The 23,245-nt window shown below is 34.5% G+C and overlaps 1 protein-coding gene and 1 long non-coding RNA gene across 2 annotated transcripts; one reads left to right on the top strand and one right to left on the bottom strand.

Moving 5' to 3' along the window:
• The first annotated feature begins 1,760 nt into the window (after nucleotides 1–1,760).
• On the top strand, nucleotides 1,761–9,851 carry LOC124457854. Its single transcript, XM_047008028.1, has 2 exons — nucleotides 1,761–2,054; nucleotides 8,681–9,851. Exons 1-2 carry the CDS (start codon nucleotides 1,761–1,763, stop codon nucleotides 9,485–9,487), a joined length of 1,101 nt encoding a protein of 366 aa, XP_046863984.1. The 3' UTR covers nucleotides 9,488–9,851.
• Nucleotides 4,639–18,410, bottom strand: LOC124457855. Its single transcript, XR_006952839.1, has 3 exons — nucleotides 18,292–18,410; nucleotides 17,042–17,045; nucleotides 4,639–4,651 (listed from the first exon to the last, which is right to left on the bottom strand). It is a non-coding gene; the product is annotated as an uncharacterized LOC124457855 (long non-coding RNA).
• Between the last annotated feature and the right edge of the window lie 4,835 nt (nucleotides 18,411–23,245).

Below are 23,245 nucleotides of genomic sequence, written 5' to 3'. Positions count from 1 at the left end.
AAAACGTTATCGACCATAACAAATGCCCTCCCGATGTGACTTCACGCAAGCCATTTTCTTCGTTAATCACCAGTCTTTTTATACTCGCGGTCCATATGAAGATATCTTTAAAACCTGCAAATTTAAGGTGCTCATACTCCATCAACATAAAATTTTTCATTTATAAAATATGTTGCAAATTTTGTTTAAATCGTATAAACTACTATAATATTGTCTCCTTGAAAACATGTCATAGGCACTTTTGTTGTATTGCAAATTTTTTATTGTCTTTAAAAAATCAACATAATATGTTTGCCAAAATTTAGTGAATTTTCCAATATTGTAAAATGCAGCACACATGCTCATCGTATGACAACAAGAAGTGGCCAATTCTGACATTACTTTATATTTATATTGATATCTCGCTGTCACAATGGTCTATTTTGTTGCTTCGTACCTGACTCGATAAAGAAATTACACATCTGACAGCTATCTACTGCTTTTAGCGCAATGATGCTGTAATTTTAATACATGTTTTAATATAATATAGCAATTTAGCAGTACTGGATAGCTAATGTAGATATTTGTTATGCTCGACCTGTGGGCTCCCTGTGGTATTACCCTCTTGCGACACCGAATAAAAAGCCCTGGCGAGTTTAAAACTCCGCATACCCTTGGCGTACCAGGAATAATTACGCTTCACTTTTGACACCTATGGAAGCTATACCCAGTCAGATCAGTTTCTAGTCAACAGGTCTGTTGCGGGTACCCTGTGAATTTTAAAAAGCGTGAATTTCGCACTTACCATGAATTTTTTCACTTAGCATGAATATTTGCATTATAGCAGTTTTCTCCGCTTGAGAGCCTCATAAGTGACTAAAACTAGTCTGTATACCTAATGGCATGGTTTTGAGTGCAATTTGGGAAAAACATGCACGAGTAAGTTTTACAAAGACTATTAATATTTTCAAAGAAATATGACTGCTTATTTAAGGGATTTTTAACTTCAGCGCAGGTACATTTCAAGCGGCAAGTTATCGGCCGGCACGTATTTTTTCAATTCGCCCAATATTATTTTTCACAACACCACAGCTTCCATACACACACAGCTAGAACAAGATATCTATTTTTAGCAGTGTTCATATTTTCGTCCAGAAACGTCTTACAACGGATAAACGTAAAAAGAAAATATACTTAAAGCCATTAAAATTGCTTTGTTTACAATGAAGTAACGCTCCCGCATTTCAAATGTTTTATTTTGATGGGCTCTTAGATCATTGGTTGTTTGAAAAACAGTTGAGCGCATTTTTTTAATATATAATTTGCATTCGTTTTTTCACCGGTGTTTTCATATCTTAGCACTAGTATTTAACGAAAGTGCATTGCTCTTAACCAATCAGAATTGAAATTTTGTTTCATTTAAGTTTTTAATCCGAAAACGTTAATCATAATACCATGAACATTGTTTGTAAGTCTTTGCAGAAATATAAAACATTGTTTATTTGCAAATTTTTGCTGTGACAGTAAATCTATATGCTGTTAAAGAGTATGAACTTGAAAAAAATGATCAATATTTGTTTTGGGTTAATAAATCTACAAGCAAGTATAACATAAGTAGCTAATGAATATTTCATTAAAAAAATTCCGTTCACATTTTTAAAACATTTAAAGTATATAAATGAAAATCGTTGATGACACGTCAAAAATCGGAATCAGTCTTTCATTTCATAATAACTGAGCATTTATAAACTTTTTATTTCTAGGTTGAAATTTATGTAACAATGCATCATTGGATTGCTGTACTCCAACTATTTTGCGTTCTTCCCTTTATTTCTACTAACTACCTAGTGGATATAAAAAATCGCCTAGGAAGGCTGTCATCTCACTTCATTTTAAGAAATATCAGTACTTCCAGCATTCATCAGTGTCTGCACAACTGTTTCGAAGAAAGTTCCTGTTTATCTTTTCAAATTTGTGGTACAGCCTGTCAACTTCTTTCCACTAACACAAATGAAAGATCTTTAGAAGAAGATGATCAATGTATTCATTTTACCATGAACATGTCTAGTATCGAGGTGAGTTTTTGAGGTAAAAATATTATTACGTCTGGCATTTTGAAAATAAAAAATCGACGTTACTCAGCAATTTCTCTAATAATATTTCCATTATGGTAGAAAATCAAATCACTCTAAGTATTCGTCTTCATATTTCTATCTAATTAAGGGACTGATAATGAAAAATTTTTCTTTTCAAACTTTCAAAGGCAATTGCAATGATATTGGATGCTTAAACTTGCGTATCTTACTCTGCCAAATATCCCAAAATTTTGTTAAGTTGAACAAAATTTTTCATTTTTTTAGCTTTATTTGTTAAAATTTCTTGTTAGTAATGTTGTTTATGTGCATGCATGAATTAATTTAAAATGTTCATTCGGAAACAAAAATATACTCTTTAGAAAAAAATATTCCCAACTTTTGTTCCACAAGTCCTTACAAACATTGCAAGCCTTAATTTAGGAATTTCGCGTTGCTATTTTTTAGATTTTTTTGTCATATTAATAGGACCGTCGGTAGAACGTTGATTGGGTTTTAGGGTATGTATATTATTTTAGGAAATGCAAGGATTGATTTCATTTGCAATCCACTAGGCTTTCTAAAAAACAAGAGGCATTATTAAACATATGAAGAAACACCTCCCCGATTAGTGATCTAGCCATGGCACTGATATGTATATAAATCTTGTGAACAAATATATTGCTTAACAAAATATTGATACTAGGATAAACGAACGTTGACGTAAAATACTGTTTTGTGCGTTTGTTGCTTTCTTAAGAAAATATCTTTAAACTTTTACTTTTACTTCTGTTGTAAAAGTTTTATTAAATATTTATTATCTCTTCTATATACTAACCTAAGGAGGTTTTACACAACACTGCTGGGGCTTAATGCAAAGACTCCTTAAATAATGGGCATACTTATTTACATTTACGTATATTTAAATTTCGTAATGAATTCTGTTCAACTTCGTAATATTTAATGTCTCAAGAGAAAAGTTCACACGTGAAACAAGTTCATATATGAAATTGAAACACGTTCTACGTGAAATGAGTTCATATATAACTTGTTTTACTAACAAATATATTTCACATATGAACATAATTTTTGTATAAACACATTCCCATATGTATACACTTTACATGTGAAAAATTTCACAAGTGCTAATAGCTATAGCAGTAGACATGTACTTAAATTTTACACTGTTTCCCTCAACATTCTTATAGGGCTGATGATATTCCAGACTTTATTTATGCAAAGTACTACAACTAACTTCTATTGCATTGAGGTTGAGTGTTGAATGTGTTAGATTATGAACTTTATTCAAAAAGAGGAGTCGTATTGATTTTACAACAACAATATATATATGTACATGTGTAGGAAGTATGTAAGATCGTACGATTGTCACGTGTCCACTGGTCTGTATCTAATGAACTGAATTGACGAAATCAAAGAAAGGAACAACACGGTGTGGTGTCATATTGCATTAGCTCTTGACAACAACAGCCTTTTATACATTCGACATGACTGCTTGTCGCCAGATGGTGTCGGAGACGGAGCAAAAGCGTGGCGTCTACTGCAACAAAGATTTTCTAACGTAGAAAAACCAACTGTAGTAAGCTTAGTTCGACAAATATCTCGATTACAATTAGGTGAAAGTGAAAAGTTATCCGAATATTTCATACGATCACAAGAATTAATGTCTCGACTCACTGAAGCCGGAGAAAATATATCAGAAACATTATTTAATGCTCTAGTCATTAATGGACTTCCAGAAAATTTGAACACTTCGTGGTTCAAGAAAGTTTCAACCCAGCAGCTAACTTCTCAGAACTGAGAACTCGACTACAGAATTACGAGGATAGTCGGATCCAAAGAAACCAAGGAGAAGATAGCGCAATAGCAATGCATTCTGGAAATGCATCAGGCAAAACAAAGCCCCAATCAAGCAAAAGGAACTTGTTATGTTTGTGGACTCCTGGTCATTTTGCCAAGCAATGTAGTAAAAGAAGTTCAGCTTTCTGTTCAAAGTGCAAGAAAAAGGGACATCTACCAAGAGCATGTAGGAGTCAGAATAAAACCGAAGAACCTCCAACAAGAGGACCAAATTCATTCTCATCATACTCTCAATGCATGAACAGTGGCACTGAAATAAATAGTGACAGTAGAAGATTGAATTATATCATCATTGATACCGGTTGCACAGATCACATCATTACAAAAAAGGAACTATTCGACAACTTAAAACCATGCAATACTAAAATGTTAAGGATCCAAAGGAAAAATTAACACCTATCGAAGGTATTGGTGACGTACCAGTAAAGCTTTATTGAACGATGGAGAAGAAGTAGAGATGGTACTGCGAAACGTCCTTTATGTGCCAAATTATGAAGTCAACCTACTCTGTCAACCGAGCTGTCAAATTTGGACATAAGTTCGTATTCAAAGAGTGTGAAGCAAAGTTGATGTTAAATCATGGTCCAGAAATTGCCCTAACCAAAAATGCAGGTTTATTTTATCTAGAGATCGTATTCCAAAGATCCAGTTCCTGTAATTCCATTACAAGCAACCAGAATAAAAGAGAAATGAAAGGAGATTTTCAACTGTGGCATCAACGCCTCGGACATTTGAACAAAGATGATGTCAAACGCACAGTTAACTGCGAAGACAAATTAAAGAAAATGTGTGAAACATGCGCACTTGGAAAGCAATCATGCAAACCTGTACCTAAAGAAGCCCACAATAAGTCCCAGAAACCACGGGAATTGGTATACACAGATATTCTTGGTCCATTTGAAGTGCCTAGCCTCAGTGGATGCAGATATGCAATTACCTTTGTAGACGAATACTCAAAGTATGCAATCGTTAAATTCATGAGCAAGAAAGCACAAGCATTCGAAAAATTTAAAGAGTACGTAGCAGAATCAGGATTACCTCGAAAATTGAGAAGCGATAATGGAGCAGAGTATACATCGAAGCAATTCAAAGCTTACTGCATAGAATCAAAAATAAAGCAGGAATTTACAGTACCCGAAACCCCGCAACAAAATGGAGTTGCCGAACGCTATAATCGAACTCTAGTTGAAATGGGACGATGTCTATTAATCCAAGCACAGTTACCAAAACGTTATTGGGTAAGAGCCTTATCCACAGCATCTCATATCAGAAATCTCACCGTTACTGCCAACAGTGAACAAGGTAAAAGTCCTTTCGAGCTATTCACAGAAAAAACGCCAAGATTAAATCATCTACGCACTTTTGGCTGCACAGCATACGTCATGAAACGGAAGATCAACCTAAAGAAATTGGATTCAAGATCTGTGAAAGCAAAATTTATTGGTTACGATGACAAAAGCACAGCTTACATCCTGCAAGAATTCGAATCGATGAAAGTCATCAAAGCACGCAATGTTGTCTTCAAAGAAAGTGAAATTCAACCTTTTTCAGCAAAAGATACGATAAATCCAGAACAACCAAATCTTATGAGCCCCAACATGGATTTCGACGATGATCGTTCGAAAGATGAGAAAACGAAGGAACCGATTCAAGATGAAGTGGGGGAAAATAATGCACCGATACCTGCTGTTCAACATCAGCAAGAAGATGAAGAAAATCCAGAGGAAGAAATTTGGCTTCCTAGAGAAAGCAGAAATCGGCGACCACCAGAAAGGTATGGATTATACTATACGTTCAACACAACTAATGAAGAAAGTGTACAAGAACCCAAGCCTTATCATGAAGCAATTAATACACCGCATGCTGAAAACTGGAGAAAAGCGATGAAAGCAGAATATGATTCACTAATGGACAATAACACATGGACAATAGTCAACGAACCAGAGAATGTACAAGTCTTACCAGGAAAATGGGTATATAAAGTAAAGTATGGAGCAGATGGTCAAATCGACAAATACAAAGCAAGATATGTAGCCAAGGGTTATGCTCAAGTCGAAGGCTTAGACTTTTTCGATACTTACGCTCCAACATGTAAACCCGAAACTTTTCGAATACTGCTCGCAATGACAGCACAAAAAGGTCTACATATTGGCCAGATGGATGTTAAATCAGCATACCTTCACTCCAACATAGAAGAAGAAATTTATCTAGAACAACCAGAAGGTTTTACCAAGAAAGCAAAATCAGGACGAAAGCAAGTTTGCAAGCTAAACAAATCAATCTATGGATTGAAACAAGCGGCAAAGAATTGGTATGAAGCACTGGCTAGTCTACTTATTAAAGAAAAATTCAAACGTAGCTGCAACGATTATTGTTTATTTGTGAGAAAAGAAGAAGATGGAACATACTCATACGTATTAGTTTGGGTAGACGATATTATAGTGGCTGGTACGAGTGAAAAAGCAGTTAATCACATCAAAGCAATGTTAAGCAAAAATTTCAAGATGGACGACCGTGGCAAACTGCACTGGTTCTTAGGAATGCGAATTCTACGATCTCACGACAAGATTACCGTTGACCAAAAGAAATACATCGAATCTGTTCTTCAACAATTCAATATGAGTGATTGTAAAGCAGCAGCAACGCCTGGAGAAGTAAATCTGAAGCTAATCAAAAGCAACGACGATCAGAAGTTAGTCGATGCGAAGTTATACAGAAGTTTAGTTGGATCATTACTATTTATTGGTAAACAAACCCGTCCAGATATCCTTCACATTGTTAATCAGCTATCGAGATTCCTAGATAAACCAGATATTTCACATTGGAAAGCAGCAAAGCACGTATTAAGATATCTTAAAGGAACTATCGATTTACAATTAACATTCTTGAAGAATTCCAATCTCGATATCGTTGGTGATTCAGACGCAGATTGGAGTGGTGATCTCAATGATCGAAAATCAACTACAGGATATTACTTCAAATTTGAAGGGAACGGAGGTGCAATCAGCTGGGAAGTGAAGAAACAGGCAACTGTAGCACTTTCGTCAACAGAAGCCGAATATCAAGCTATGGCGGCAGCTGTACAAGAAGCAATATATCTACGAGCACTAATGAAAGATTTAGGTTACCCAATGAAGAAACCAACCAACATTGGAGAAGATAACCAATCTTGTATAAAGATGTGTCACAATCCCGTAATGCATAAACGATCAAAGCACATCGATACGAAACTACATTTCATTCGAGAAAGAGTACAAAGCAAGGAAATAAAGATCAGTTACGTTCCAACCGAAGAAATGACAGCAGACATTCTTACAAAGTCATTATCTCGAGTCAAAGTAGAAAAACATCGAGCAACACTTTTAGGAATTTAGTTAACCACATAGCAGACTCATCATGAGCAAGCTGAGTCTGAGTGGGGGTGTTAACATGATACAATATAACATAAAGTATTTCATTTGTTAAAGTTAATGTCAATTCAGTTCATTAGATACAGACCAGTGGACACGTGACAATCGTACGATCTTACATACTTCCTACACATGTACATATATATATTGTTGTTGTAAAATCAATACGACTCCTCTTTTTGAATAAAGTTCATAATCTAACAGGTTATGGGCCCAGGAAGCTCAGAAGTAGCCCAGATAGCAAAGGAATAGCCCAGAAAAAGCTCCGAAATAGTACAGAAATAGTACAAGACCGTATTTATGGATAGTCAAACAATTAGGTGGCTTGTGTTCGATGGAACAGCCGAGAACTACCCGGCATGGAGCACAAGATTTACTGCATACATGCAAACGAAAGGTTTGTACAAAGCTCTCATTGGGAGAGAAATCTTACCTCAAGAAGTTACACCGTTAACAGTCGACGCTACAAGTGAGCAAAGGGCCGAATGGGAGACGAAAGTACGATTGAGAAATCAACAAATTGACGAAATCAAAGAAAGGAACAACACGGTGTGGTGTCATATTGCATTAGCTCTTGACAACAACAGCCTTTTATACATTCGACATGACTGCTTGTCGCCAGATGGTGTCGGAGACGGAGCAAAAGCGTGGCGTCTACTGCAACAAAGATTTTCTAACGTAGAAAAACCAACTGTAGTAAGCTTAGTTCGACAAATATCTCGATTACAATGAATAGGAAAAAATTTGTCAGTCAGTTAGAACAAATATTGTGCGTTTGCATTATGGAAAAAGCAAATTCAACCCTTGACGAGTGTAAAGTTGATGAGCTATTGTCTTGTACGTAGCAAAGCCTTTATCTTTCTGAATTAGAGGAAAGACGCCAAAAAATCAAATAAATATCTAAGCTGCAAACGTCTTAATGCAAAATTCACATATTTCATCAACATGTTTTTAACACCTTGTATTTATGAAGAAATGCTAGTCTTTTTTGAAATTCTGCATTTTGTTATTTACGTTGAAATTTCAAAATATCAACAAAGTTAAACAATTGATTTATACATATTAGTGATAAATTGTGGCAATTATATAGCCGAGACAATGTACTTCAACGTAAATACACATCACCATACCTAAAAACGTAGTTGTTAACGTAGATTTTTTAAAATTTTATCATGATTTGTAATCGCAATTAACCAGCCGCATGAAAATTTATAGTAAAAAGGTACTTTTTTCCAGGTATTTCCCCTTTTAGATTTTTCTTTGTTTTATGTTTAACAAAACACAAAAATTAATTACTTTTAAAGTAAGATTGTCGTTTTATGTTTTTGTTTCTCTTGCTAGTTCAAGTCAAAATATTGTACAGAAAGCTTCCAGTTTTCATCGTACTGCTCTAATAATGGTACGTGTCAAAAATCAGATGCTCCGTACCCTAAGACATGTAACTATTGTGAATGTAAAGAAGGATTTGTTGGTAAACGCTGTGAAAAGAAAGCGATGTCTTGTCAAAATTTTCATGGTCCTTCTGATGGCTGGTATACAATATTTACAAATAAAACTAAAATGGCCAAAGTTTATTGTCAGTTTGATTCCATGAATGTTTGGACATTGGTTATGTCCCATAGCTTTAAGTTCCGTGCTCAGTATAGAGATCGTCCCTATTATAAAAATTTTCCTCGTAACGAAATGAATGAAACATGGGAAGATCACAGACTTTCTTTCAACGCAATGAAGAGTATAAAAGAAGACGGAAACACGTTATGGCGTGTCACGTGCTCATATGGTGAGAACGGCTGGAATGAAACAGATTTAGTTATTGCAACCCATAAAAATGCACCAATTTTCCAAACGTTCATTACACCACCACCAGTTTGCCTGAATGTCAGTTATATTAATATTAGAGGCTACAACTGCAAAGACTGTAGCGTTCCTTTTTGGCAATATGATGTCGAAATTCTCCATTTAGATAGTTCATCAGCTTTAAATTACTGCAATAAGAAAGATTTTAAATCAACTTCCTGTACAGGTGAAGGAGGAGAAGATAATTTTGGATATTATAAATGTTATAACGCAAAACAGCGTTGCTCATCATCAAATAATGCCACAACACAACTGTGGTTTGGCCAACAAATGAAGTATATTGATGAATAGAAACGATGACTTCCTTTTCAAAGAACTTACAAAAAAAAATGAAGTATATTGATGAATAGAAATGATGACTTCCTTTTCAAGGAGCTTACCAAACTAAACTTTGTTTACATAAAAACGTGAAAGAGTTAAAACTACTTACTAAGGAAAATTCATTTTAAATGTTTAATCAATTATATTTCATACCAGGATTTCATATAGTCAGTTTATCGTTGCTAGTGTTAATTTACAATGTACACATAAATATTTCATAAACTACATAGGGATAGAAAAACAGGCAAATCTGCAAAAATAAAAATATATTACCTTTAGAGTAAAACACTATAATTTTATCCTTTCCTTTTCAAATAAATTCTCTCTAATTGCACAGTTATTTAATATAGAGGTGCATAAAATGTCACAACCCACAATTTTATTTTTTAACATGAGTAAGCGGTATGTTTAAATCACAAAACTTTTTCAACCAGCACCTTTTATCAGAGGAAGCGCATAAATCAAATATGAAATTTCTCAAAATTGTTCTTCATTCATAGAGGTTTTGGACAACATATAATATGCCTTTAGAACTAAGTGCTAGGGTTATTGGTAGAAAAAGATTAGACTGCTCTTTAAAAGATCCTCTTTGTCAAAGAAGGACTTTTGATGCTCTTCATGTTTGTAAAATAACAACCCAATTACATATTAGAAAGTGTAGGACATATAATGTATACTATATATGAATGAAGTTGTACGGGAAAATCGTATAACCCCTCAATTTTTAAAATTCTGATTTTGGCAGTGATGGTGTTATGGAGGAGAAAATAATTTTATATATTATATATGTTATAACGAAGAACATCCTTGCTCATCCTCAGATAATGCGACAGCACAACAATTAATTGTTTTCTGAGGTAATGGTGACAGCACGCATGTCCAAAGAATTGCAGATAAAAGATTCCAAAAGCAACATGATATTGAAGTTAAGCTACGATAGCTAATAAAGCAATTTTGAACTACCTTACCTATTTGCATTGCAGCTATGACTGATATGAATTCATCCATAATTTATGATAACAGTTTAAGCGCGGGCCACACTATCGTCGAAATGCAACGAATTTCGTGACGAGTCGCTCGTCAACGAGAAAATATGACGATATGGACGAATTCGTCGCCGTTGAGCATGCACACCGAAATCGTCGACGAGTGACGAGTAATTGTTGCATATCTACTCTGATTGGACAAAAAAAATCACATGACTAATGTTTGCTTTCACTTTGCTGTGGCAAAATGGCGGATTGGCAAGAAATTTTAATTGAGCTAGTGAGAGAGAGGCGATGTTTGTGGGACAAATTTATCCTGACTATAAAGATACACGCAATATAAAGAAAAATAATTGGAAGGATGTTGCTCGGGAACTGAAAGTTGCGACCAATTGAGCTTGACGAAGCTCTTGCAACAACGTGTCATACAAGCCCTTCTCTTCTTGCCTTTTATTTATGGGATGTACCCAGTACCTTCTTTTGTATGTACGTCGTTTTGCAGAAATTAGAAGCAGTAGAATTTTTCTCTTCAATAATAGAAGTTTCTTTTTGCGCTGATAATCGTCCATGCTTGTACGGAAAATCCTTACAATGTGGCACATGTACTCGTCACGACGGCTCGTTGACGAGCGACTCGTCACGAAATTCGTTGCATTTCGACGGTAGTGTGGCCCGCGCTTTACACACATTTTTGTCTTACGTTGTACTTAACAGATTTATGTTTCTATTTTTAAATTGTATTATACGAGAGCCTTTTGGAATCAGCTGTTGATGAAAGCTCACTGTATTTCTTGTTAAAGTGCCATTAACACAAAAAAAGATTTTGCGTATTCTGAATCTTTATGATACTATACATAGCAACAACAGCTGTCGCAGATAAATTTCACAAAGTTTTAGGCGAGTTTTAGCCCTACGAAATTCTAAAATTTTAAATTTTAACAATAAAAGTTTTTCAAAACCGCGAAGCCGGAAAACCGAAGTTTTAATATTCACAAACAAATGAAAAATGATGTATTTCTCAATCTAAACTACCAAAAAACATTTTAATTTTGTCATACGATACATAAACAACTCTTTCTCAACTGTAAAAATATGAATAAATGGGGGGATTTCGACCTTAGACTGACCGATTTGTCTGCACACGGAATAATTACTTCAAATATTTGCTGGCTGCAGTTTATATCTTAATTGATTGATTTATCTGGAGACATGACTCAATACCAAATTTTTTTGTTAATAATCTTTCTTCTAAGTTAGTGCAAAATTTTATGGAGATTTCCATCATATCCAATTCATTTAATTTCAGGAAAAGACTTTTGTCCGGATGACTTTGGCTTAACCACTGACAATCACTTATATATATTACGAAACTAATGTTGGGTACGAGACAAACCTTAGAGAAAATATAAACAGTAAAGCCCAGAAATATACAAGCCTTACAACTAATTTTAAAAAGAAATTTAGTTTTATACACAAATATTATAGCTTTATACAGAAATGTTATAGCTCTATACACAATTATTGTAGGTTCTTTGGTTAATGGAAATTGATCGTATTGGATGATGGAGTGCATGTTTGTAGATTTCCATAGATGTTTAATAGCTTCGTTATAAGAATTTTTTTAAACTGATATTTGTCAACCTTTCTATCAGTCATTTGGGGTTTTCCACAAGGATTTTAATACTTTATGCAATTGCTCGATAGCTTGAGCTTTGATAAAAATCATGAAAAATATGTAAGTAAATGTGTGAGAAAAATATTCCCATAAGATAAACGTATTACATTTTAGCTGTCAAAAAAAGAATGGACAATGGCAGATCTTATCAGATTTTAATAAACACTTTTATTAAACACGTATATACTGAAGACTTACTTTAATTACTACAATATAATCATATAGCCATATGCACGTTATCTTTAAAAGAGAGACTTGCAATTGTATATAATGTAAACAAAAACTAAATAAATTTTCATTATCATTATTAATAGTATAGTTACACTTTGCCGCAATAAAAGATCAAATTACAAAGTGTTTACATAAGTAATTGTAAAAATGTACGACTAGAATTCCCTTTGAGAAGATTATTACTAGATGATTTTTACAATGAAGATTCTTACATTGTGTAAAAAAATGAAAGATTACATATATTTATGACGCTAAAATAACAATTTTTGAGAGTAACTAAACATTATTATTCCGTAAAAGCACTATTGCCAATACACATTTAATATACACGACAACTTTTTTGAAAATAAACATGTTTCGACATCTCATGATGCCATCTTCAGTATGAATGAAATAATAGGTGATACAGGGTTTATATAAAAGTAATATGATACATAAATTAGAACAATAAAAAGGAAATAAGATAATATAATGAGGAGCGTCCGAGCGTATTATAAACTAAATATTGTATTGAATTTAAAAACTTGAACATTGAGGTCAGGGTTAGTTTTGTTAATATGGAGTGCTTCTTTGATTTTAAGGGTGAATGAGGTGTCGGCAGTGTCGATGATTTTGAAACAAGAGGGTGAATAGTTGGTTTTGCATGAGTGTGATTTAAGAAGGTGTCGGTAGATGTGAGAGTTTTTGTCTGTTGTGGTATGTTCCCTGATTCTGGTGGATAAATGGCGCGAAGTTTCGCCAATGTATCGGGAATTACATCCCGCGCAATTGAATTCATATACCACCATAGATTTAATTGAATCAGGGATCGGGTCTTTAAATGAAAAAAGAGGTTTTTGATTTTGAATGATGTGAAAATCAGTCGAATGTCAATATCTGTACAGAAGCGTTTCATAATGTTTGTAAGTCTGCGTTGTGTGTGTCGTGAGTAATGTCCGATGTATGGTAGTTTGAAGTATAGAGTTGTTATTTTGGAATTTTCATTTGTGTTGGTTGTGATCGTCGTGTCAGGAGTTTTGGTGTCTAGGTTGAGGTTGTTGCTATGTTTGTTGTCGAGATATCGTTTTACGGTTCTGTTAATAAAGTGAAGTGGGAAAGAGTTTCGTAAGAGAGTGGATGTGATGTTTTTTATGTCTCGTTGAAAGCCATTGTTCGTATTGTTAAGTTTGTATGCTCTGTCGATTAGTGTGCGTATAAGTCCGGTTTTGTATGAAAGTGGTGTGAAACTAAAATAGTTCGTCAGAAGTCCTGTGTACGTTGGTTTGTGGTATGTAGATGTTGTACAGCTGTCGTGAGATTTTGTTAGTAAAATGTCAAGAAATGGCAGTTGATCTTGTTGTTCAGTTTCGAAAGAAAATCTAATGTTTGCGTGCTGTGTGTTAATGTAATTATAAAACTTCATGGCCTCAGTTTCGTTAGTAAAACACAAAAATATCGTCAACGTATCTGCGGTAAAATAGTGGTTTAGTGTCGTTGTAGTTGTTTAGCCAGTTTCGTTCATGTGAGCCCATGAAAATGTTAGCAAGTATGGGTGCTAAGGGAGCCCATCGCAACACCGTCCGTCTGGTCATAAAATTTTCCATTAAATAAAAAATGCGTCTGTGCTGTTGCTATTAAAAACAGTTGTGTGAGGTCAGTCCTGTTTATACTGAACGTGGGGTTGTGAGTGAATATTAAGTCGATTGCTAGGTTAATGGTTTCAGTAAGTGGTATGTTAGTAAATAGGCTTTCAACGTCGTAGGAGATGAAGAATTCGTGACAAGAAGTTGATGAGTTGAAAGATGAGAAGTCGTCGAGGAAAGTGAAAGAATCTTTAGTGGAGTGGTCATCTGGTATGAGTGGTGTTAGTAGAGAACTAAGATACTTAGCTAAATTATAATTGTATGCGTTGATTGATGAAACTATCGGTCGTAGTGGAGGCGATTGTTCTGGTTCTCGTTTCTTGTGAAGTTTCGGTAAGCCATAGAAGCGTGAGGGTTGAGAACCTCTGGGGAAGATATCATTATAAACTTTGTTGCTAATAGAGTCTTTCTTTAGAAGCTTCCTTAACAGTCGTTGTAGTTTGGCTTCACGTGGTAGTGTGACGTCTTCTTTGAGTGGGGTAAACTTTGCTGTAGTGTTAATGATTTTAAGGCAGGAGTTACGGTACATTTGACGATCCATGATTACAACGCCGTTGCCTTTGTCCGGTTTGAGAATGATAATGTTTGGATTGTTGCGAATGTTTTTAAGAATGTGATGTTTTTTGAAGTCAGCTGATGTCGGGTGATAAGATGAGATGTACGAGTGAGCGATGTGTGCCAGCTCTGTTTTGAGATGCGTGTAGTCTTCTTGATTGCGAATGTTGTGTTTTATAGTTTGGTGGATTTTTTCGAATGTTGCCAGAATGTCGGTTGAGTTGAGTCGCAGTGGTTTAATGCTGAAGCCAAGGCCATTTTTCAGGAGTTCTAGTTCTTCGTCTTTTAATTGGTGTGATGATAAATTGGTTATCGTCTCATTGTGTGTGAATAATAGGGTTCTGTTCCTCGTGAGATTACTTAGTTTTTTCCGGTGTGTGGCAATTGCCTTTTGTAGGTATTTGGTAATATTTTTTTCTAGAGCTTTGTTTATAATATTCCAGTCGAGAGAGGATAGATTATTCTTTAATTTTTCTGATATTTTTTGTTACTTCATTCGATAACTTCCTTTCTTCCTTTGTTCGCTTTTTGATTGCGCTGCGTAATAGTCGTCTGCGTATCGCAAAGCTATCTTGGTTGTTGACATTTGGTAGTGGAAAGCAGAGAAACTTTGGATAAACGCCGAGTGAAAGACAATCTTTAAGAAACTTAACATCTAATTCTGCTTTCCGTTGTTTGGTTTGAAGCTTTTCAAACTTCCGCAATTCTGATAAGGAAACCTTTCCTTCGTATTTTTGTGCTATGTCGTAAATAATGTTTCCATAATTTCGTAAAAGCACTATTGCCAATACACATTTAATATACACGACAACTTTTTTGAAAATAAACATGTTTCGACATCTCATGATGCCATCTTCAGTATGAATGAAATAATAGGTGATACAGGGTTTATATAAAAGTAATATGATACATAAATTAGAACAATAAAAAGGAAATAAGATAATATAATGAGGAGCGTCCGAGCGTATTATAAACTAAATATTGTATTGAATTTAAAAACTTGAACATTGAGGTCAGGGTTAGTTTTGTTAATATGGAATGCTTCTTTGATTTTAAGGGTGAATGAGGTGTCGGCAGTGTCGATGATTTTGAAACAAGAGGGTGAATAGTTGGTTTTGCATGAGTGTGAAGAAGGTGTCGGTAGATGTGAGAGTTTTGTCTGTTGTGGTATGTTCCCTGATTCTGGTGGATAAATGGCGCGAAGTTTCGCCAATGTATCGGGAATTACATCCCGCGCAATTGAATTCATATACCACCATAGATTTAATTGAATCAGGGATCGGGTCTTTAAATGAAAAAGTTTTGATTTTGAATGATGTGAAAATCAGTCGAATGTCAATATCTGTACAGAAGCGTTTCATAATGTTTGTAAGTCTGCGTTGTGTGTCGTGAGTAATGTCCGATGTATGGTAGTTTGAAGTATAGAGTTGTTATTTTGGAATTTTCATTTGTGTTGGTTGTGATCGTCGTCAGGAGTTTTGGTGTCTAGGTTGAGGTTGTTGCTATGTTTGTTGTCGAGATATCGTTTTACGGTTCTGTTAATAAAGTGAAGTGGGAAAGAGTTTCGTAAGAGAGTGGATGTGATGTTTTTTATGTCTCGTTGAAAGCCATTGTTCGTATTGTTAAGTTTGTATGCTCTGTCGATTAGTGTGCGTATAAGTCCGGTTTTGTATGAAAGTGGTGTGAAACTAAAATAGTTTCACACCACTTTCATACAAAACCGGACTTATGAAGATGGCATCATGAGATGTCGAAACATGTTTATTTTCAAAAAAGTTGTCGTGTATATTAAATGTGTATTGGCAATAGTGCTTTTACGAAATTATGGAAACATTATTTACGACATAGCACAAAAATACGAAGGAAAGGTTTCCTTATCAGAATTGCGGAAGTTTGAAAAGCTTCAAACCAAACAACGGAAAGCAGAATTAGATGTTAAGTTTCTTAAAGATTGTCTTTCACTCGGCGTTTATCCAAAGTTTCTCTGCTTTCCACTACCAAATGTCAACAACCAAGATAGCTTTGCGATACGCAGACGACTATTACGCAGCGCAATCAAAAAGCGAACAAAGGAAGAAAGGAAGTTATCGAATGAAGTAACAAAAATATCAGAAAAATTAAAGAATAATCTATCCTCTCTCGACTGGAATATTATAAACAAAGCTCTAGAAAAAAATATTACCAAATACCTACAAAAGGCAATTGCCACACACCGGAAAAAACTAAGTAATCTCACGAGGAACAGAACCCTATTATTCACACACAATGAGACGATAACCAATTTATCATCACACCAATTAAAAGACGAAGAACTAGAACTCCTGAAAAATGGCCTTGGCTTCAGCATTAAACCACTGCGACTCAACTCAACCGACATTCTGGCAACATTCGAAAAAATCCACCAAACTATAAAACACAACATTCGCAATCAAGAAGACTACACGCATCTCAAAACAGAGCTGTCACACATCGCTCACTCGTACATCTCATCTTATCACCCGACACCAGCTGACTTCAAAAAACATCACATTCTTAAAAACATTCGCAACAATCCAAACATTATCATTCTCAAACCGGACAAAGGCAACGGCGTTGTAATCATGGATCGTCAAATGTACCGTAACTCCTGCCTTAAAATCATTAACACTACAGCAAAGTTTACCCCACTCAAAGAATACGTCACACTACCACGTGAAGCCAAACTAAAACGACTGTTAAGGAAGCTTCTAAAGAAAGACTCTATTAGCAACAAAGTTTGTAATGATATCTTCCCCAGAGGTTCTCAACCCTCACGCTTCTATGGCTTACCGAAACTTCACAAGAAACGAGAACCAGAACAATCGCCTCCACTACGACCGATAGTTTCATCAATCAACGCATACAATTATAATTTAGCTAAGTATCTTAGTTCTCTACTAACACCACTCATACCAGATGACCACTCCACTAAAGATTCTTTCACTTTCCTCGACGACTTCTCATCTTTCAACTCATCAACTTCTTGTCACAAATTCTTCATCTCCTACGACGTTGAAAGCCTATTTACTAACATACCACTTACTGAAACCATTAACCTAGCAATCGACTTAATATTCACTCACAACCCCACGTTCAGTATAAACAGGACTGACCTCACACAACTGTTTTTAATAGCAACAGCACAGACGCATTTTTTATTTAATGGAAAATTTTATGACCAGACGGACGGTGTTGCGATGGGCTCTCCCTTAGCACCCATACTTGCTAACATTTTCATGGGCTCACATGAACGAAACTGGCTAAACAACTACAACGACACTAAACCACTATTTTACCGCAGATACGTTGACGATATTTTTTGTGTTTTTACTAACGAAACTGAGGCCATGAAGTTTTATAATTACATTAACACACAGCACGCAAACATTAGATTTTCTTTCGAAACTGAACAACAAGATCAACTGCCATTTCTTGACATTTTACTAACAAAATCTCACGACAGCTGTACAACATCTACATACCACAAACCAACGTACACAGGACTTCTGACGAACTATTTTAGTTTCACACCACTTTCATACAAAACCGGACTTATACGCACACTAATCGACAGAGCATACAAACTTAACAATACGAACAATGGCTTTCAACGAGACATAAAAAACATCACATCCACTCTCTTACGAAACTCTTTCCCACTTCACTTTATTAACAGAACCGTAAAACGATATCTCGACAACAAACATAGCAACAACCTCAACCTAGACACCAAAACTCCTGACACGACGATCACAACCAACACAAATGAAAATTCCAAAATAACAACTCTATACTTCAAACTACCATACATCGGACATTACTCACGACACACACAACGCAGACTTACAAACATTATGAAACGCTTCTGTACAGATATTGACATTCGACTGATTTTCACATCATTCAAAATCAAAAACCTTTTTTCATTTAAAGACCCGATCCCTGATTCAATTAAATCTATGGTGGTATATGAATTCAATTGCGCGGGATGTAATTCCCGATACATTGGCGAAACTTCGCGCCATTTATCCACCAGAATCAGGGAACATACCACAACAGACAAAAACTCTCACATCTACCGACACCTTCTTAAATCACACTCATGCAAAACCAACTATTCACCCTCTTGTTTCAAAATCATCGACACTGCCGACACCTTATTCACCCTTAAAATCAAAGAAGCACTCCATATTAACAAAACTAACCCTGACCTCAATGTTCAAGTTTTTAAATTCAATACAATATTTAGTTTATAATACGCTCGGACGCTCCTCATTATATTATCTTATTTCCTTTTTATTGTTCTAATTTATGTATCATATTACTTTTATATAAACCCTGTATCACTTATTATTTCATTCATACTGAAGATGGCATCATGAGATGTCGAAACATGTTTATTTTCAAAAAAGTTGTCGTGTATATTAAATGTGTATTCCGTAAAAGCACTATTGCTAATGTGCATTTAATATGCACGACAAGTTTTTTTAAAATAGACATGATTCGACATCTCATGATGCCATCTTCAGTATAAGTGAAATAATAAATGATACAAGGTTTATATAAAAATAATATGATATTTATTTATGCAAGTCAGACTACCCAACTTCTCAACTTTTTAGTCAACGCACAAGATTTAGTAATATATACAGTAATGTTAAAATTTCGTTTATTGTTTGTTTTTTTAATGCAAAACATGAATTTCAACCATAAATCAAAGAAAACTAACTTTAGACGCTTACAGAAAAAGCTGCTATAGTGGAGCAATCTCTTAGAACATTAACTATCAAATTTCGGATGACTATCAAAATTAATTGAACTATCAAAACTCATTTGAGAACTTGCGCTTTTTTGCAAATTGTACGTAATTCATGTGACTTATTTAACTTAGCCCAGATCCACCCCAGGAGTGTTAAATGAATAGGAAAGTGTTTGTCTGTCAATTTCAAAAAATCTCAAACGTTTGCGTTTTTAAAAAAACAAATTCAAAATTAAATTACGTTTTAAGTTGAAGTAGAAAAACATCATTTGGCTTTATCTAATTTTACGTTTATAAAATTTACGAACGAGGATATTAATTGTGGCAAGATATTTATGTCTCTAAATTAGAGGGAAAACACCAGAAAATCAAACAAATAACTAAACAGCTTGTTTTTTAAAACATTATTTCTATTTTTTATTAATTTACATTCAACACCGTTTTAAATTTCAATTAAATACAGATTTCATCATTTACCAACACATTTATATTTATATACAGCGCTAAAAACTATATTCTTTTAAACGTGAGAATGTCAGTTTTATGGACATATATTTTCTTTCACTTTCTAGTTAAAGTTAAATTATTGTATAAAGATTTTCCATATAAAAACGGATTACTGTCGAAGGTCATCGTATAGCCATAACAATGGTACGTGTCAATAATCAAGCACATTACACAGTAAGACTTGTTCCTTTTTTGAATGTTAAGAAGGATTTGTTGGTCAACCTTGTAAAAAAAAGCAATGTCTTGCCAAAATTATTCGGTTTCTTCTAATGGCTAGTATAAATCATTTACAAAAGACAGCGAAATTGTCAAAGTCTACTGTCGGTTTGACATTGTGATGCCTTTTATTTGCCTTTTTGTCGGTTTGCTTTTGCTTTTTTTGCCTTTTTTTGCAATTATCGGTATAAAAAATAATGGAATTACGTTATAGCGTATCACGTTTTTATACGTTAAGAAAGGCTGGAATGAAGCACAATTAGTAATTGCAACCCATGAAAATGCACCCGTTTTAAAAGAGTTCACTACAGTACCAGTTTGCCTAAATGTCTGTTCTATCGATATCAGAGACTACAGCTGTAAAGATTGCAGCATTCCTTTTTTTCAAAATAAGAAGAGTTTTCAATTATCTGGTTAGAGCGATGATTATGTTTATTGAGGAGAAGATTATTTTAAATATCATGTATAAAACAGAATGTGGTTGTCATCTGTTATAACAGTAAACATCGTTGCTCATTGTGAGTAATTGCAACAACAGAACTATGGTTTGGTCAACATATTAAGTTCAATTAACAAAAAAACCCCAATATTCTTGTTAACGCTATTTTAACATAAATTGCATATTGATTGTTTGTCATTCGAAATTTAAGTAAAATTTTTCATCAACTAAAGAACTTCACCTTTAATAAGCACATAAGTCTTTGAACATACCTTGTCAACAATCCAATTTCACCTCTTTGTCATGTTAAACAAAAAAAAACTGTTAGCAAAGAAGTCGGAAACTAACTTAAATTTATTCATTAAAACTAAAACGTTGTTTGCCTCCTAAAAATGCTTTATAAATGCTTAGATGGTTTGGTTGGTTTTCCAGGACTTGTTTGATGAATTCTTAACCTGTTGTTTTTAAACTGCCTTCAAACTTCAGTTTAAGTCATAACTGACTTTTCACAAGCATGATTACGTGAACTGCTTAAATGTTTGCATGCTTAAGGTATGAAGTCAAAAAGTAACAAAAACAAAGTTGGTTTTAGATTTATTTAAAAGTGTGCGATTTCGACTAAAACTTTCCATGCGTTTGCATGTGCTCAAACAACATATTCTCAGCTAAATACATAAGTGCTGAAAGGGGGCTTAAGAACGCTTAACCCCCTAAAAAAATAATGTCACGAGGGATAAACCCTAAAAAAGGTTTACGTTTGAAAATCTATTACTTACTGATATTGTAGTAGATTAGTAGCATGTAATGAGCATCTTAAATTATTCTCATTACTAATTAAATTCCTTATTTCCTCCGACATCCTTGCATATGTGTCTGTCGGAAAATTTTGGATGGTTGTCGGAAATTTATATGGCCATATTTGATGCAAGCACCTCAAAATTACTGATTTTAATGTCATGTGTATGAAGATTACGAAAATCAGACAAGCTTTTCTGCTGGACTGTTGCACATTTCGGAATTCTTGCATTTCTCATTATATTGTTACGTTAAGGTACATAAGTTTTAACGTTGCACGTCTTTCATTAATTGCAACTAGTAGTAGTATAAATAGAACAAAACTCACAAATGGTGTAAGCGTTCAGTAATAAATAAATATATGTTGCTAAGACATATTTTAACATTGCCTGTTTCTTCCGCATCCAAGGAAAGTCATTTCGTTGTTTAAAACGTATAAAAGCTATTTGCGTAGCAGAATGAAGGAAGATCGATTGTCCAACCTTGCATGCATCACCAATAAAAGGGAACATGTTTTTTCTGTTACACCGAGAGAATTTCAAAAACCATTTTTAAATTTAGGGACCTGGAGAGAACTTTTTAACCCATAAGTGACAATTCTAGTACTGTACAGGGGCGGATCTAGAGTATGTCAAATCCGTCGCGCGACTGATGTTTGAAATTCAAAAATTACCTATTCATATTAATTAAAAATTCATTAATTATTCTTACTTTATTATCGCATTTACTTCGTGATAAAAATCCAGCTTTTTTATTATTGAAAACTAATGACTAATCCAATGAATATCTCGTTGGTAACCAGATCAGTTGAATTTTAATTGACCTGGAATAACCGACTGATAAGCGGGGTGGCTTGACTGGTTCGACGGATAAAGGAGTCTATGAACGCCAAAAACGCATATTTCATTGGTCAATACCCAGATCAGTGCAAGATCTGGAATAATCTCGACCGATAAGCGGGGTGGCCGGACCTATAAGGTAGTCCACTTGCTATCTTACAATTGGTTCATTTGAATTTTTGTCTTACTGTCATTGGTTTGACCGATTTTGACTGATAGCCAACTGAACTAACATAGTCAAGCTCACTGTCTGAATTGAATGTTTGATCGTTTCATAGTAATTTTCTAAAGCATGATAGAAACTAATCTACAATCAGATGGAATTTATGGAAATCTTTTACAAATTCATATATTGACATGAATGCTGCTTTCCAAACTGGGAATTTTTTCAAGAGGACGAAGAATTTATGGATGAATTGTAAATGCTTGGCAAAGACGATCTCGCGAGCGACATTTCAGTCATCGATGTTCAAAAGCAAGCCAACATTGTTTTGAGTTTTATCAGCAGAAATTTGCATCCAAAATCGTAAGTAAAGGACTACTGAAGTGTATGCATGAATTTAATATATCAAAGTCAATTTATGCGAGTGTGTGATGTGATTTATGTTAATATGGCGTATGGTAAGCAGATGATGCTTCTAAAATTGTTGTTCCGCTGGACTTTTAGCCATAATTTCTTTAGTGCTTTGGGAATCGTGACTGTTATATGGCAGCAAAATCCTACATTCCTGAACATATATTTCAATGGACAAAAATCTGTAGCCATAAAGCGCCATACTATTATTTACTTTATCATAAACAAATGTTTGGGGCTTTTCAGTTTATGATCATGATCATTCAATCATTGGACAGTTATACTACATATTGTTTAAGATTTGAGAGAATTAACATTGATCACATGAGAAGCTGTTTACTATAACCTGTGATTTAGAGTCTTCTGATCCATGAAGCTTTTTATTTTGACAATTTGACTGGAATGGTATTAAACCTTAGCATTTCATATACATGAAATGTTGTCCCATGTCACATATTGTCCCCTTTTCTAACTGAACACATCATGTAGAGATGTAAAGTTGTGTTAATCTA

Source organism: Xenia sp. Carnegie-2017, unplaced genomic scaffold, assembly GCF_021976095.1.
Source record: "Xenia sp. Carnegie-2017 unplaced genomic scaffold, XeniaSp_v1 HiC_scaffold_6, whole genome shotgun sequence".
Classification (NCBI taxonomy): domain Eukaryota; kingdom Metazoa; phylum Cnidaria; class Anthozoa; order Malacalcyonacea; family Xeniidae; genus Xenia; species Xenia sp. Carnegie-2017.
Note: the sequence above shows the minus strand (reverse complement) of the source record. Positions and strands in the feature narration are given on the sequence as shown.

Bases quoted from the DNA above. Each gene is read 5' to 3' on its own strand.
- LOC124457854 (XM_047008028.1), top strand. From the start codon at position 1,761: ATGCATCATTGGATTGCTGTACTCCAACTATTTTGCGTTCTTCCCTTT. The intron at 2,055-8,680 runs GTGAGTTTTTGA...TTCTCTTGCTAG, and splicing joins TGAACATGTCTAGTATCGAG to TTCAAGTCAAAATATTGTAC.